General features: G+C 41.4%; 1 protein-coding gene across 1 annotated transcript in view; it reads left to right on the top strand.

The window, feature by feature from the left end:
* The window catches only part of MICAL2 (microtubule associated monooxygenase, calponin and LIM domain containing 2), a 255,246-nt gene that overhangs the window by 41,197 nt on the left and 196,175 nt on the right, over positions 1 to 17,874 (top strand). Inside the window, exon 2 of the mRNA XM_053245068.1 lies at positions 9,936 to 10,293. Coding sequence (XP_053101043.1) covers positions 9,994 to 10,293 — 300 coding nt within the window. The 5' untranslated portion in view covers positions 9,936 to 9,993. The remainder of the gene's footprint in view (positions 1 to 9,935; positions 10,294 to 17,874) is intronic.

Raw genomic sequence — 17,874 nt, 5'->3', positions numbered from 1 at the left:
TAACTTGGATTAGGTATTGATAACCATTTTCCTATGTGTAGAATGGGAGGTTGTTTTTTTAATGTACTATTGAAGTCAGAATGTATGTTTTTTTCAGGATAATATGATTGTGCCTGCACAGCCTAATGTTTTTTACAGAGGGGGTGTGGGTGTGTGTGTGTGTGTGTGTGTAGATTGTGAATTCCTTTGGGACAGGGAACAATATTTTCATTATTTTTGCTTTGAGAACTTGCTTTTTTGTGAAAAAGCAGTATTAAAAACATTCCAAATAATAAATAGAAGTTTTGTATGTTTGAAGAGGAACAGTAGGCATTTTACTATGCCAAAGCAGTATATCTTGGTGCTATGTCAGGTGTGATAAGTGGTGGCCCTTATCAGTCAAATGGTTTGTCACTTTGGCTGCATTCAGACATAATGGCAAACTGCAGTTAAACCTGGGCGAGGTTGTAACTTAGTTATACCTGAACACACAAAACTGTGATTATGGCCTGAAAGCTACCTCAGGTTTGCCTTGCCAAATTCCAGTTGGGACCTTGGGTTATCTCTAAGTTATCGTTGCTGACAACTGAGGTTTTGCCACTGAGGTGTAGTAATAACTGTAGTTTCACACCAATTCTCAAACCAAAATCATAGAGGCAGTGGTGTAGACCTGCCTAGGGGCTTGGCTGCTCTGTGCTTTCAGTGATTCTCACTGGAAACCTCTTGGAAATCAGCCACACCCCTCCTGAGAGCTATGCAGCTATGGAGTTCCCAGGCTACAGGGGCAACCCCAATTTCCACTCTGTGTCTTCTCCCTTCCCCTCACAACCTGGCAAGCATTAGAGTGAGGACACAGGATCACAGGACAGGCACTCACAAGCACAAACACTCAAAGTGCTTGCCATGAGCGGGACATCTCAATACAGCACCAGGAGGCGAGCAAATGCCTGTTGGTGGGGCTGGGAAGGGATCCCCGGGGTTGGACACAAACGGCAGAGGAGCAACGTATATTTTCCTACATATAGGTTGGGGATGGGATGACCAGCCCCTTCACTGTTCCTTAAGTCTTGCTCATGAAGGGTCACTGTGATTTATTTATTTATTTATTTTTGCATTTATATACCGCCTTTCGTTAAAAAGATAACCCCAAGGCGGTTTACAAAAGTTAAAAACATACCTTAGTAATCATGTGATGTCTTGGGGACCACAGACAAGCTCTTGCAAAACTATGCCCCCTGCCAGCTTGCCTGCCCATGTGCACATGTGCACTCTTGTCAGTGCGCCAAAACAGCTGTTCTGGGGTAGCTGGAGAACAGGGGCTCCCATCTCCTGCGATTCCCCTCACATGCAGAACCACATACTGTGCATAGACAGAGTGGGACCAAGGATTGTGATTGGGTTTAAAGGTCCATTCTAGTGCCTTCCCCTCTTGTCCGGGCAATGACACATGGAGCATCTAGATCTCCTCTGGGTGCTTGCAAAGGTCGGCACAGAGAAGGAGGGCGAGGAGATTTTAGCGAGGTCTGTTCTGTTCGTTTTTAACAAAGAAAGAGTGGTGAAGTGGTGCCCAGCCACTTCTCCTGTGGGGTGGGGTGGGGTTTAAAACCCAGGCTTACTCATTAGTAGGGCCAGCAGGATCAGAATCACTCCAGTTTTTGGAGCAATACTCCCTCTGTAACAATGATGGGTACCAAAGCCCACACGGACTATGCCTGTTCACAAGAGTGTCATGAGTGCTCTAAATAGAGCTGTGCTGTGTGTGGGGAAGTGGTGGGCAAGGGTATCCCAGAGACTGCTTTCCTGATCCCAGGGATGGCGACCAAAGTGCTGTGGCAACAAGCCCCCTGCCTGGCCATTCTCACTTGTGCATAGGTGCTCCAATGCCTGCAGGCCCTGCAGTCGACCCCACTGCCCTGGGGCTGAGGGAGGAGAGGAAAGTGCCCCCTCCCATGATTCCCTGCCCCTGCTTATCTGCATATGGTGCACAGATGGAACGGACCCAGAATTTTTTAAAATTTGTGTAAATGTTCGGTCCTATTGGCCCACTCTGCAGCTGTGCATGCAGTCAGGCTATGCAAATAGGGTGTGAAATCCTTTCTGGGGTCTGTGCAAGGCTTCAGGGGGAAGGAGGCAGTGGTGAATATTTTCTATTTTTGAGCAGAGGAAGTTGGGGCCCCCATTATAGAGTGGCCTCCTTCGGTTCATTGGTGGTTAAGTGGGTGGCTGAACGCGTGAGCTCACAGTTTGTGTGTGGGGATCACCTGTTGGTGGACAAAGCACAGCAATCTCCCCAATAGACTGGCCCCCTCATGAGAGTGTGAGTGCAAGTTGCTTGCAGTGGGTTTCTGATGGATCTGCTTGAACTGCTCTGCTGGGGTCTCCCATTGTGATGTCTCCCCTGGTCATAGTGGGACAGACCCCCAGCATCCTTTGCCATCCCCATCTGCATATCCTATGCTAGCAAATGTGGATTTTCTCCTCCCCTTCTGCAATGAAAGTGGAATTCTTCTCACCCACCCTTACCCCAAAATCACCCAAGAGTTTTGTTTGTGTGGTGCTTTTCAGGTGTGGGGCAACTTCGGGGGGAGGTGATGCCATGGCTGGAAGAAAAAGCCCATTTAAAGGGCTCAGAATACCCTTTCCCTTTCACGGGTGGGTGGAGAGCTCCAAAAATACACAATCATGCTCGGCATGCCCCCCCACCCCCAGAGGTTGGAGAAAATTGTGTCCAGGCCACTGATGCAGTGACACTTTGCCCACAGTCTGGTTGCAGAGCATGCTGGAATCACGCTTGGGAAAGGCTGAGCAGCGGGGAGGGGCTCCCCTTTCCTGTAACCAGAGTTTGGCTGGCTGCAGTTTGGAGAACGTCTGCAGCATGAATTAGTGTTAAGAATTGGATCCCCGGCCACGGTTAACAGTGGTTAGCCATTACTTCTGAATGAGACCTTTTTTTGTTGACTGCATAGGGCCTTGTAGTAGAATTGCAATGCCTTGTGTTTTCATTTTAAAAAGTCATGCGTGGGTGCCTATTTGTTAAATAAAAATCTAGGATGTCTCATCCTGGTGTATACAGTCCTGTAATTTTAAGCTCTGACAATGAAATGAGTGTCTTGCTGAGGTAAACACATGCATCTCTTAAATGTATTATCTGCACTTGGTTTAATCTCTTAATTCCCAAATGCTGTGGTAATCATGCTGCACTAGTTCAAGGAGGTCTGAACACTTCTGTGTAGATTTTCACCTCCATAGTGCATGTGGATGGAAGCCCCTCAGGAAAGACTGTATATCGGTAGAACGCATGCTTTGCATACATAAGATAACAGATTCACCTCCAGTTTAAAAAGGTCTTGAGAAACAGGGCTGGGAAAGATGTGTGCCTGTGGCCCTGGAGAGCTGTTTACTGTAAGATTAGACAATACTGAAAGAGATGAATGGCTTATAGTAGATTCAAATTTCCAAGGTAGAATATATAGCATACATTATATGTGGAAGAAGCATATTATGCCCTTATATCCTTGCCCCCTTTGCCCAGTTCAGCCTTTAAAAAAAAAAAAGGTGAGGAGTTTAATTTTCCTTCAGTTATACTTTGTACAAATGTACTGAAATGAGTATAGCTATGACGGGAGGAAACTCCAAAAATAAGATAAAACGCTTATTTAAATGTAACAATGATTGTGCCATATGTTCAAATATTATCATGATGATATTTTTCAAAACAGCAACTTAGGAAGATTGTACAAAACAAAGCTTTGTTCCCTTCTGCCACCTTTGCTTGCAACACAAAAGGAGAGGGCTCCAAGATGAGATACAAAGAGACCAAGAATTCTTGAACAATTGTGCGCTTTCAGTTGCACTACATATAACCATTGGTTATTACAGAATTTCACAGATAAAATAACTTGTTATAGCTTATATACTTCAAAGTAAAGCAACTTTCAGAATAAAATAAATAAATTGATTTACACGATTTATAGCTATAGAGTTTAAATTCTTGACTCTAAACTTGACAGCTATAGCAACAAAAACAAATACCTCTTAAGTGACAGAAGGGTCTGAATCTGAAAGTAAACTACAGTGTTACTCACCCTCTAGGCCTAGAGCCCAATGTCATAGAATTTTAGAGTTGGAAGGTCTTCCAGTCCAACTCCTGCTCATTGCAGGAAACAGCATCTCTGACAGGTGGCGAACTAGCCTCTATCTGAAAACTTCAAGAGCAGGGGTTCCCAACCTGTGGTACTCCAGATGTTGATAAACTACAACTCCCATCATCCCCAGCTACAATTTATTTTGGCTTGGGATGATAGGAGTTGTAGTTCAGCAACATCTGAAGTACCACAGGTTGAGAATCTCTGCTCTGGAGGAGAGCCTTTCACTGTGTGAGACAGTTCCACTTCTGAATGCTTTGTACAATTAGGAAATTCTCCTAATGCCTAGCTTAAATCTGTTTGTAATTTCATTCCATTGGTCTAGTTCTGCTTTCAGAAGGAACATTTGAACATTTGTTTTTGCTCATCCTAAATTGCTATGTGATAGCAATTTAGGTATTTGAAGATGACTGTCATATCTTCTCTTGGTCTTCCTCAGGCTAAACACAACCAGGTCCTTTAACGGTTTCTTATAGGACTTTGATTTACAGACCCCTCACTATCTTTGTTGCCCTCCTCTGAATCTATTCTAGTTTATCAATATCATTAAAATGTGGTGTCCACAACTCGACACAATATTCCAAGTGATGTCTGACCAGTGAAGAACAGAGTGGAACTATTAATACTTGTGGTCTGGACACAATGCCTTTTAATGCAGTCTAACATTGCATTAGCATTTTTAGCAGCTGCCTCCATATTGCTGGCTCAAATTCAACTTGTGGCCCACTAAGACAGTTAAATCACAGGCACTGCTGCCAAGCCAGGTCTTTCCTATTCTATACTTATGCATTTGACTTTCCTTACTGAAATGCAGGACTTGACAGTTTTCTTTGTTGAACTTCATCTTGTTGATTTGATCCCATTGTTTGAGCCTGACCAGATATGCTTGGGGAAATTTTTATAATTGAACAAACATTTGCAGAGCCAAGTGGAGTTGGGGGAACTGCCACAGACCTCCTGGTGTGTGCCGAGGGGCCCACTGCTTGCTTCTGCAGCCCCCCGCTGGGCCATTTACCCACCACCATCGCTACCAGCTTATCTACCTTTGTTGGCTACTACACAATTGAGTGACATCACTGTCTCAGCACTGTTGTTGCTGGATGGGCTCATTTCGGGATGGTGACATAATTAAATCATGTCTTGGCCGGCAAAGGGAGGCAAGCTGACAGTGATGGTGGCAATGGGGAGCAGCCCTGCGGGGGCCATGGAAGACAGTGCCAGGTGAGCTGCACAGGTGAGTGGTGGGTGGACTGCAGGAGTGGGCTGCCAAAAATCTAGCTATGGGCCACTGAATAGTCTAGAATCTTGATTCTGTCAGGTTAGCTATCCCCTTAGCTTTGTGTTTACAAATTTACCCTCTGCCCAGTCCTTCAAGTCATTTATGAAAACGATGTGCCCAAGCAATGTGAGGAATGTGCCCAAGACAGAGCCCTAAATGATCCCTTTATTATACAAATAGTAAATAAAAAATCTGTGCAGCAACAAAAGCTGTTATATCAGTCCTGTCCTGAAGCACATAATAAATACGCTGCTCCCTGTCCCGTGCTAACTTTGCAAAGAGACACCTTTTAATGTGGTGATTCTCTTTATTTAGCAGGGGGAGAGTAACTGGCCCTATCTACCCCCAGCACAGTACCTCCAGTGACTGTTGCTGGTGTCTATCATGTTTCTTTTTAGATTGTGAGCCCTTAGGGGACAGGGATCCATCTTATTTATTTATTATTTCTCCGTGTAAACTGCCCTGAGCCATTTTTGGAAGGGTGGTATAGAAATTGAATGAATGAATGAATGAATGATAAATAATAAATACAACAAAGAACAAAACATGTAGCACTAATTTTGTTCATATTTTGACCTCTTCATGTTACATTTCTAGAGTGTGATACTCTAGCTGAGACTTCTGTGGTATGCAGAACAGTCCAGTGAAAAGTTCACAGCATCTCCCAGCTTTATATGAACCCAGAACCTTAAGAAAGCAATTCACTGCTGTGTGTAACAAGAGTTTTAATTCTCCAACCTTTTTTATTTCCAGAGGTGAATCTCTTCCAAAATTTAGCCACTCAGAAACTTTGTCCCTCACATGTTTGAGACAACAGTGCTAAACACATTTCCCATTGTTCTACTTATTCAGCATAGGACTATGATTATACAGCTTTTATTATGATGATCTCATTAGATTCACTTCTCATATAATAAAGGGCTCATACTGTTCAAGTAGCTTTAAGGAATGCCCTAGTTCTGAGATGTGCAGGCGTAAGTGGTGCAGTATGGAGCAAGTTAATAGCCACTAGAACACCTAAGGTGTAACAATGTACTCTGTTTTGTGAAAAGGTAAAATAGGGGTTCCCCTTTGGCTGAGGCCTTTAAAAAAAGAAAGAGAAGGCATTTACTGGCAGGCTTGTGTGGCATTCCCCCCACCTTCTCAGCAGTGGCAGCGGAACTCGAACAGGCTCCGCACACATGCAGAAGCCATTTGCATGGCCGTCACCTTCTTTTAATTTTAAAGGCATCTCTCTCGCTCGCTGCTCCCCCAGCACCCTTTATACATCTGGAAGCAAAGGGGAATCCTCATTGGCACACAACCCTGTTTGAGCCATTCAGTCTGATGGACCGGACCAGCCAGTCAAACTGCAATCAGGTCCGAATTCGGTCTGAATTGAGACTGAACCACTCAAACCAGTTCTGCACACACCCCTATAGTCAGGTCCCTGCACTCAGAGATCTCTGTCAGACGCATTCATTAACTGGAAGTAGTAGGTGACTAGAAACCAACATGCAGTAGGAACTTCAAGGCAAATCAAAATAGCAAAATAGAAGCATTAACCTGTCAAGCAAAAGATACAAACCTTTTAGAACAGTTTCCAACAGCTTGCAATGCTTTGCTTACTGTGCAATAAACACTTGTCCTAGCAGAAAAATAGCAGTTCATCTTTTTTTTAAAAAGAGGTGATGGAGACAAGCCAAAGCAAACTCTTTCTGCAGAGTCCTTTTCATTGCTCCTGGTAATATTGGCTCAGCATTTAAAAACTCATTGATCTTGGTCTAGTCCCATTGCAGGTACAATGTCCATGTATGGAGGAGTCCTCGGAATGCATATCAGAATCCTGCTTTGCTGTCTCTTCTGCAGTGTGCATACATGGGTGTTTGGTACACCTCCTGTGGTGCCTTTCCAATGTCCCTGTTCAGCTTTCCTCCATCTGATCCTGAAACACTTGATGAGTTGGGAGGTGCTCACAGCCTCCCATCCCTTTTCCTATAATTTCCTGGCGTGCTTCATGCCTGTACATTCATACTACAGAAAACAGGGTTCTGCTATGGGGATCCTTCATGCATGGGGTTTGTGCCTGCAGTACGCCTAGATCAAAATCAATAAGTTTGTGCATCAGAGCCTTGATTGTTGGATACAAACATTTTATTTCTGTTGCATCGAAAGGCTTAGTGGAGATTGGAAATTTCTCAGATATCATCCTGTTCCATTCAAGGAATCTCTTCTGATTTGACAAAGAACATGTAATACTTATCCCTTCATTTTATAACACATTGCACATTTAAAACTATTCTTCTGTCCTTTCCCCAATTTCAAACCAAAGCACATTTAATATCTTTGAAGATTTAAATGTATGTGATTTAAAATCAGAAGCCTTTTTTATTAACTGTTTAGCAACCTTTACTTGTTCTTTTCTATTTCATTACTGAATATAAAGCCTATTCACTGTCAATAGATGGGAAGAGCTGAGGGATTAGAATTAAAGGGATGTCAGATCAAAAGTAAAGGGCCCTCTGGAATGATGATATCTTCCATGGAATAGTATGGGAGGTAGGGATGTTGTGAAATAGGATACATCGTTTATGTTCTGTGATGCTGTTATGCTCGATAATAGAGGGCATTCTGGCAACCCAAACAGTAAAGAGGAAGTTTGAAAACTTTAACTGCTTTAGTTCTCTGAAATTATTTGGCAAGCTCTATATCTACTTCCCCTTAATTATGCAGATGCTTTCAGATATAAGCAACTGTACTGGCAGGCATATGTAATTATTGGCATTTGGAAAACAGATTGGCAACGTGTGGTCCCTGGATTCAATTGTGATGTGTGGAATACTGAGTCTCTAGTCAAGAAGTTGAGCAATACAATAGCAATAACTTTATTTAAAACAGTGCTGATTTGTACTTTCACTCTGTACCTATGTTTAGTTAATTTTTTTTAAATGCCCAGGGTTACTTCAGTAATAAATATTCTGCAGCAATATACGAGTACCACACATAACTTAAAAAAAAAAAGTTTTAGCTTGGCAAGCTTAAGACAAATTAAATGATCCATGGTTTCTTTAAATACCTGTAGTCAAATACTGAGGAGCTTCACTTTCATGATTTGTGCAGTTGGGCTGTACTTATTTATGGTTTTTCTTCACACCCCAGGAAACTTTATAAATGTATGGTGTCAATGAAAAGGAATTAGGACATAAAACAAATAGTCTGGTAAGAACCAGTATATATTCTTGCACATCCTCAACATACCAACATAAGCATTGTTGTCTAACCAATTTGTGTGCCAAAAAAGCCCTGGCGTGCTAACCTAATATATAGTAACTAGATTTATCTGACAAGTAAGTGTTCTGACTGATGGACTCTCTGAACCAGAATTCTCTTTGATAGACTTAAGCCATGAGTAAACATCTGGTGTGACTCAACTGTACTATGCCCTTATTTAAACAATATTCAAAAAGTTATTAAACTCTGAGTTTAAATACTCTACTCACATAGAACAGACCTTTGGAAGGGTGAAGAGATGGTAAGAGAAACATTTGTAATTACCACCTTGTGAGGGAAAATACTAACCTTCAAGCTTTTATATTATGATGACATATCTCTTGGCAGCAGCATAGCTTCTTGGGGAGCCAGATGTTCTTTGGTTTTTGAGGGGAAAACTTGGGGCATGTATAAAGATAAGTTGTTGCTTTCTGTTGCTCTTCTCTCTCCCCCCACCCTGCTCCCTCAATATATCCCCCCCACCCACCTCTGAGACTTCTTTGGCATTTTGTGCTTAAAAGAACAGTAAACTGTCAGGATGAAGGAACTGAACCTCAAGTGTAATTCAATCCTCAATTAATGGTTATTGAAGTAAAGGACTATTAAGGGTAGCATATAGCTTATGAGCTCTGTTTGGACCGTCTATAGTATGTATGTTTGAAACCCTTAGGATAAAAAATGTTGTAAAATATAATAGCCTGAATTGATTTCGTACGTGTTGTACATTTTGGAACTGATTTAGTACATTTTGAAATATTCTAGGAAAAAGGAGCAAAACAGTAGATTGTCACTGCTGGAGACAGATTCCCCCCCCCCTTCCACTTAAGTGGAAATCTAGTAGTGGTGATTGTGTTAAGTTGTAAGGCAGAAAAGGGGGGAGGGGGAGAGAGAGAAAGAGGGAGCGGGGAGATATATTATTTTTACCTCCCCCCAAAGACAATACTGTAAATGACAGCCTGCTGCAAGCTAATACACTAAAAATATATTCTTGTTCAATGTCTACTTTGCATAATAAAAATACCCTGTTTTTGTTTATATTGTCTCTACTAATAGTAGATTTATGCTATTGTCTGTTTTGCACAAGTGGGTCTTGTGTATGGTGCTCCTTGTGGCTGTACCTTTTCTAGGTGTGTTTATTCTATATTCATGTAGCTTTACCTCAGTGTTATTCCTTAGGTTGTCCCAGCTATGTGCTTTGTATCCAACTGACTTTTGAAGCTGCAAAGGCTTTGAATTTTGTTGTCCTGAGTTAGCACTAACTTGTCTTATATGTCTTTTCCTAGATGTTACATGTTTGGGAGAACTCAATGACCTCTTCCCGCCAAAATTCAATCTAAGAGTATGCCATTAGGATATTCTGCTCTCTCCTCTTGGAACATGGGGGAAAAGGATGATGAGAAATACAGCCAAGCTGGCCAAATTTTTGAAAACTTTGTTCAAGCCTCGACATGCAAAGGTACCATTCAGGCCTTTAACATCCTCACCCGTCAACTTGAACTAGATCCTTTGGACAACAGGAATTTTTATGCAAAACTTAAATCAAAGGTGACCAGCTGGAAGGCCAAAGCTTTGTGGAACAAGCTAGACAAAAGAGCAAGCCATAAGGAATATAAGCGTGGAAAAGCTTGTGTGAACACTAAGGTAAGGCAACAGGCTTGGATTCTGATACATTACTTTGAAAAGTAGAACTTTGCAAACTTTCCTTCCCAAAGTAGCATATCTTCATGAGTTGTTGCATGATTGACAATGTGCAAGTGATTCAGTATTCATAATTGGAAATTGTTCAGTGCATTTGACATCAACTTTACACCAGCTTTCCCTGGTAACCAAGACCTATACAACATGACCGTGCTTTTTCTGGTATATTTAAAATTACTCATTCCTCTGTAGCTTTATCATTCTTCTTGGCATGCCCTTTGCCATCTTCTAAAGTGGAAGCCCTGCACAAAAGAAGTCCCAGGGGCTGCATCTGGCCTTTTTTTTTTTTTTTTTGCTGATCTGCAGGTAACTAGCAACAGCAGGGGCCACAAAGAACTTTGCATTTGTGTGGAGCTGGCACAGACTGGTGCCCTACTGACTGAGCAGGGACAGGGCTTGTTTTCTGGCCACTATCCTTGGTTAAAATTGTGGTCCCTTATGGGGGGAGAGAGTAACCAGTAATTGCTATAATTAATGTTTACCTTTTATAATTAATTTCACTGCAATAATCAGTGCACCAAAAATTGTCCTGTGCCCCCCATACACCAAGTCATGGTAGTTTCTGGACCACTGGGACATTTGTGTTGTGCAACTCAGCCTCTAGTACTGCAATAACCTCACATTTTGCTATAATACAGAGATTGCATTAATCTGTCTTTCAGGATTGGGAAGTAATGATTTATTTAGTAATGATTTATTTATTTATTTTGAAATTAATTAATTAATTAATTAACTTTAATGCTTTAAAACCTGCTTTTGCCCACTTGCCTATTGTTGCCTAGGCTACTTATCTTTGTAAGCGACCTAATTTGTGTAACATTAATAAATCAAAAGTCAGGAAAGGAAAGAGTGAAAATTTTGTAGGAAGCCATAGAAGCGGTGTAGTTTCTATGGATAGCTTGAACAGGAAGTTGTCACGGAATGACCACTGCTTAAACTAGGGGTCTCAAGCTACAGCCCTCCTTCAGATGTTGGTCACCAATTAATTTTGACTGGAAATGATGGGTGTTACAGTTCAACAATAGCTAGAGGGTTGCAGTTTTAGGTCTGTGGCATAAAGGGAAAGGAATACATTGTCAGAAGGCTGAACTAGAACGGCAAAAAAGATGTGAATTAGACTTTGTGTGTCAGGGTAATTTCACTGCTGTAAATAGGGTGATTTGCAGTATGCAAGTTAAACACATGGGATATGTCTTAAGCCTTACAATATTGGAATCATTTTTTATTTGAACCACCTAGAGCCAGGCAGTATATAAATTAAAAAATAAATATTATTTCTGGTAGTATTCTATAACTTGCACTCATCCCCTTTAATTCAATGTCTCACATCCTGACCAAATTTACTAAAGGAAGTCCTATTAAAATTTAGTAATTCCTGTGTAGTGCTATTGAGTAATTTTAATCAGAATGTCAGGCAGTCTATGTATGATGATGATAGTATGTATGCCTATTCCTTTTTCCATGAAGAATGACCATGATATTGCTTAAAAATAGGAGTAATGGGCAGCTTATGAATAAGCTGCATAATGTTTAAGGTACACAGTTGGCTAATAAATCCAATATATCTAACACACTTAAGTATTCCATCGAGGCCCAGAATTGTGTTTACTGCTATCATGGTGAGCAGCCTTTGTATGTGAAAACACTTAATCTGGGGAATGCAAAAGAAAACATTGGTTGTGGACAGCAGGCTTACTGTGGCTATCTAGCAAGCATTCCTGATGTATGATTCATAGTCTGCTGTGGAAACATATCTGTGGCACATGAGTGATAACAAGCACATCCAGACAAGAACAACTCTCCCCCCCACTCCCCATGATTACCTTGACGTCATGCCGGCATTGGCAGGGTGACTGTACCAGCTTGTCAGCTAGCACCTTTAATAAATACCTGGTAGTAAGCGGATTTTTTCAGCATATAGTCTCTGCAGGGAAGCTGCTGCCCTTTCAAAAATGAGAGCTAAGACTTGCTTTGGATAGGGCGTGATTTTCAGTTTGGGTGCAAGATGTCCTAGATTAGATTCCCTACCCAAGTTCACATTCTAGGTAGAACATGGTATTGGGAGGAATGCCTGTAGAAAATGTGTGAGCTGGTGAGGAGCAGTGGCTAGATTAAGTTTTGGGTGAGAAGGTCAGATTCAAATAGTTTCTCAGTGATAAAGCTCACCAAATTATTTCTGAGCCTAAAATACCCTCCTGCCTCTGATTCATTATGAAGATAATAAGCAAAATATGTTGAGACTACTCTCCAAATATGAAAAAAAGATAATAGGCATCTTTAATGGATTAGAAATTAGCATCTCAAATACAGCTTTTCTCTATCGTAAGATTGTAACTACTCTAAATATGCTTAAAATAGTTGTGGAGAGAAATCATTATTCCAAGTTCTTTGGTGGACAAGAGCATCGCAAATTAAATTAGAAATGAATTTACACTAATAGATGCTTTTCAAAAAGTAGACATTCCTATATCTGCAGACTTCACAGAATGCAGTGTGAAGGGAAGGGATTGGCAGAATTCACTTCTCCCTCCCTATATAAGCAAAAAATAAAAAAATAAAAAAAAAATTCATCCATGGAAGAGAGGATCCAGTCAAATGAAAATATTTGATTTGTAGAGAAGAAAGCTTTCTGGCAGAAGAATGGACTGGCCACGAAGTTGTACGCTAGCTGTTTAGTCCAGACTGCTATCCTTTGTTCACTCCCTTTTTAGCCAGGAGTTTATACAATCCATTATCAAACCATTGCAGTCCAGTGCTTCCTGCACTGCCTCCCCATGATATTTTGAGCTTTATCTGTGGCTATCTTTATTCTTTTTTTTTTTTTTTTTTACAGGATCGTAATGCCAGCCTTTGTAGACTGGCAAAGTGCTATTAATCACTTTCACCATTTTTCTTTTATTTATTTTGCTCCCCACATGAAAATGTGGGGAGCAGCAGTTTCATTTTGGGATGCCTAGCTATGGAGAGATGTGCAAAGCAGTTTTCTGCCTTGCAACTATCACCAAAGTTCAATGTCGCTGAGAGATTTCTCCCTGCACTCCCGCACCAAAAGAGAAGAGTACATAAGTCTTGCACTCAACTGCACAGCTTCATAAAGTGTGGGATTCCTGTTCTTCTGGCTCAGGAGAAGGGATGATGATCAGCAGAGAGATAGATTCAATGTTGCTGAGAGATTTCTCTCCGCACTTCCGCACCAAAAGAGAAGAGCACATAAGTCTGGCACAAGGTTAGGCTTTTGCTTCTCCAAGCTGGTTTAGAGAAACACATGTAGCACTTAGCAGGAGAGGCCAAGTCAGGTTTCTGCTGCCACTAGTATCCTGCACAATGTCCATTCTTTGTCATGGGAATAGAAGTTGCACCATATTAATTGTTGTTTGGATATACAGTTATAATTGTGCTTTCTCTTGCTAGTGGAAGAACAGAGCCAGCGTGGTATAGTGGTTAGAGTGCTGGACTAGGAGCGGGGAGACCCGAGTTCAAATCCCCATTCAGCCATGAAACTAGCTGGGTGACTCTGGGCCAGTTACTTCTGTCTTATACTAACCTACTTCACAGGGTTGTTGTGAAAGAGAAACTCAAGTATGTAGTACACCGCTCTGGGCTCCTTGGAGGAAGAGCGGGATATAAATGTAATAATAATAATAATAATAATAACAACAACAGTTGCAGCAGTTTGAAAAAGCCCTAACATACAGCCAGCTCATTTCAGACTAAACAATAAGGTGATAAAGGATTTCCATACATGAGTATTACATTGCATTTGAGCCTCTCTGTCATGTACTTATTAGGTGAAAGTTTACTCGTGCTAATATACAAAGTTGAGTTGAATGGAGGCATTGTAAATATAAATAAGCATGGCAGCCAGTCTGTGTTTTGATATTCAGATTGCAAAATATTTAGATTGGTAAATTATCAGATCAAACGTAAGCTCTTAGATTGTCTGCCTTTAAGCTTTGGCGAAACTTCAGAAGTAGCTCCTTTCCTTGCTCATGGAATTGCGTTAATGACACATGTTGATTGTTTTATAACTGGAGTTAAGAAAAGTGATGGTATTCATTGCTAAGTAATTGAAGGCTTTCTAGCTGAAACAAGCACCTTAAATTTGTGTACCTAACTTAAATGGATGAACTTGAAGATTTCCATTAAATTTCATATGCTTGTTTCTGTTTAGAATGTTACATAACACTTTGCTACCTGGTAGTATAGGAGCTTTTTGCCTTCTTTAAGCCATTAATTTTTAATAATATTTGTAAATCTTTCCTGTAGTAGAAAAATGAAAGCCCCAAGTCTGACAGATTTAAAATCTGTTGAAATTACATTGAGGGAAAGAGTAATTATTCAGCAAGTCCATATATGTAATACAAGCCAATTTGACATTGTCCACCCAGTAACCATAAAGTTTCAGTATGGAACATAGAAAACTGCCATATACTGAGTCAGACCATTGGTCCATCTAGCTCAGTATTGTCTACAAAGACTGGCAGTGGCTTCTCCAAGGTTGCAGGCAGGAATCTCTCTCAGCCCTATCTTGGAGAAGCCAGGGAGGGAACTTGAAACCTTCTGCTTTTCCCAGAGTGGCTTCATCCCCTAAGGGAAATATCTTGCAGTGCTCACACATCAAGTCTCCTATTCATATGCATCCAGGGCAGACCCTGCTTAGCTATGGGGACAAGTCATGCTTGCTACCACAAGACCAGCTCTCCTCTCCTCCTATGAGTGAAGATAACCTATAAACAGGGGCGTAGCAAGGTTGGAGTGGGCCCAGAGACAAGATTTTAAAATTGGCCCCTTGCTGATATATACACACACTTCACAATATATAGTGCACTCACACTCACATCCCCATTATGAATATGGTGAATAGCTAGTTCACATTGAATCTGGTTTTTTTACTCTCTGCTACTGCCGATCTCCAAGAAGCTCAACATAATTCATAGGGAATGCAACACAGGTGGGTGGGGAGTCATGTGACATGCCTCTGGGGGGCCCCTTGAGGCAGTGGGGCCCCAAGACAACTGTCTCCCCTTGCCTAATGCTAGTTACGCCCCTGCCTATAAATTATAATTTTATGATGCGTTTGTAAGTAATCTTTGGAAAAATATGTGGAGATACATTGCTTTATATGAAAAGGAATGTCCAGTAAGACAGCTCTGTTTAAAATCCAAGATGGGATGACTAGAATATGGGAAGCTTGATCATGTAACTCTGATCCATGGAGCTGGTTCATATGGTCCTTTCTATAGCTGGCCAGTTTGTTTTTCGATTTGACTGTCCTTGGGCATGTATTTGCATAATGATAGATAAATAAGTGTGTGTGTCATTTTTATATATACGTGTGTATGTGTATATAACACACACACACACACACACACACGTTTATATCTTCCTGTTCTTCCAAGGAGCCCGGAGTGGTATGCATGATAATGTTTATCTTCACAGTGACCCTGTGAGGTAGGTTAGGCTGAGTGGCCCAGAGTCACTCAGCAAGTTGCACACCTGGGTGGGATTTGAATTTGGGTCTCCCTGGCCCTAGTCCAACACTCTAACCACTGCAGCTGCTGCCTCTAATATGTGAACTGGTGATCATGGATATAAAGAAATGTAGGTGAGTGCAGCAAGAATTTCTGAAGCAGAATCAGTAGCTGGCTCTGTCCCTGCTTTGTAGGATCCAAAGAATCATGAAAGGAAGGAATGGCGTGCCGGCACTACTCTGCAAATGCTTGTTCAAGAGCTTGAGCAAGCATTTACATGTGCTATAATCGGTTCTGTAGTGGTTGCATGATTCTGCTTGAGCAAGGGTCCTCACAAGTTCTTGGGCAAGTTGTTGTTATACAAACAGAACAGCGCACTTGGATTAGTATCACATCTCTGCGCAACATTCTAAGTGTAAAGCAGCCCTTCCCTGAGCAGAAAACAACACCTACATGCAGAAGGGCAACTTTTGGATCCACTCCATCTATTTTTCTTTGCTAGAATTTGGTACAGTTTAGGTAGTACCATATGAATGGGTCTGAGAACGTTCCTGTTAAGTCTCATGACTCTTATGAATCAGGCTTTAATGAATGATTCATATCCTGGACACCACAAACCATTAGTGATCTTTCTCTTAGACTATTCTGCAAGTGTCTTCCATCTGGTGAAAATGCATGTTGTAGTAAAAGTTTGTGGAATACTTTCTTGACCAAACTTGGTGGGAAGCACTGTGAAGTTTAAGCATGTCTGCTAGTACAATTAATTCTGTGCTGATCTCATAACTTTTCTTTTTCTCCCCCAAGTATTACTCAGTTTAGTCACACTGAACAATTAGGACTTGTGCTTTTGGAAAAATAATTTGTGCTGGATTATATTGTTATATATTCTCTTTAGAGTTAACTTGTCAAAGAGGCTGAGCCAATTTATTTATTTATTTTATTTTATTTAGTACGGTGGGAAGCCTTTCTGGTTGGAACTGCCCCTTGCTGACAAGGACTAGTCCCCTGCTAACTTGACAGAGGCCCCTTTTCAAGGGGCAATTCTCTTATATTTAGCAGGGGAAGAGCAACTGGCCCTGTCCAGCCCCAGCACAGCATCCCTCCAGTGGCTGTTGTTGGTACCTATCTTGTGTTTCTTTTTAGATTGTGAGCCCGTTGTGGGACGGGGTACACTTTATTCCCCCTCCCTATGTAAACCACTTTGAGATCCCTATTGTTGTTGAAAAGCAGTATATATACTGTAGAAGTAAGAAAGAGGCAGGTGCCTGTGGGGCTTTCCAGAAGAAGCATGTGGGCAGAAACTTGTGAAAGTACTGCTAGCATGATTTGGGTTAGCAGTATAACATCATGTCCTAGTTAATGGATGAAGGGTGGTAGGCTGTTGGGGTGTGTTATCTCATTAGAGTTCTTCTACTGAGCTTCAGTCTGTCTCCTGCCTCTGAGGTGTCATGAAGCATTTCCAGTTGTCTGGAGTTGGACATGCAAATGCTGAATTTTTTAGTGTCTGAGGCCATTCTTATTTTCCATGTCTATATAAGAGGTTACACTTTAGTTCAGTGGAAATGACTCTTACAAAGCCATGATCTAACTTCACAGGAAATATTAAGACAGTTGAGTTATTAAAAATGAGTAGCATCATGCTTCATAATGGGAGGGAAAAGTCACTTAACCTTGTCTAAAATGACAATGAGTATAGCTAGACAATATAGCAAAGCAGGATGTTTTTAGAACAGAAATAACACTCACTAGCTAGTTTGCTTCGAGCGTGAGGCTGACTGAGGTAGGAAGCTAGGTAGAGTAGTTGGTCAGGCAGGAGTCAGGAGACTGTATTATCAAGGAAGAACTGTACTTGTAGAACTCAATATGGTTGGACAGGCAGGAGAAAGTAGGCATGATGGCCATACTGTTGAGGATAATGAATGGGTTAGAAAAGGTGACATGGTAGCAATCAGTCGCTAGCGAGCTAGGTAATGATCTGGTTCAGCACTCATTTGGAAAGGGGCCATAACACAGTGACAAAGCACATGCTATACATTCAGGTCTCAGGTTTAAT

The sequence above is a fragment of the Hemicordylus capensis genome, chromosome 1 (genome assembly GCF_027244095.1).
Source record: "Hemicordylus capensis ecotype Gifberg chromosome 1, rHemCap1.1.pri, whole genome shotgun sequence".
NCBI classification, from domain to species: Eukaryota; Metazoa; Chordata; class Lepidosauria; order Squamata; family Cordylidae; genus Hemicordylus; species Hemicordylus capensis.
This window is presented reverse-complemented; position numbering and strand designations above follow the sequence as displayed.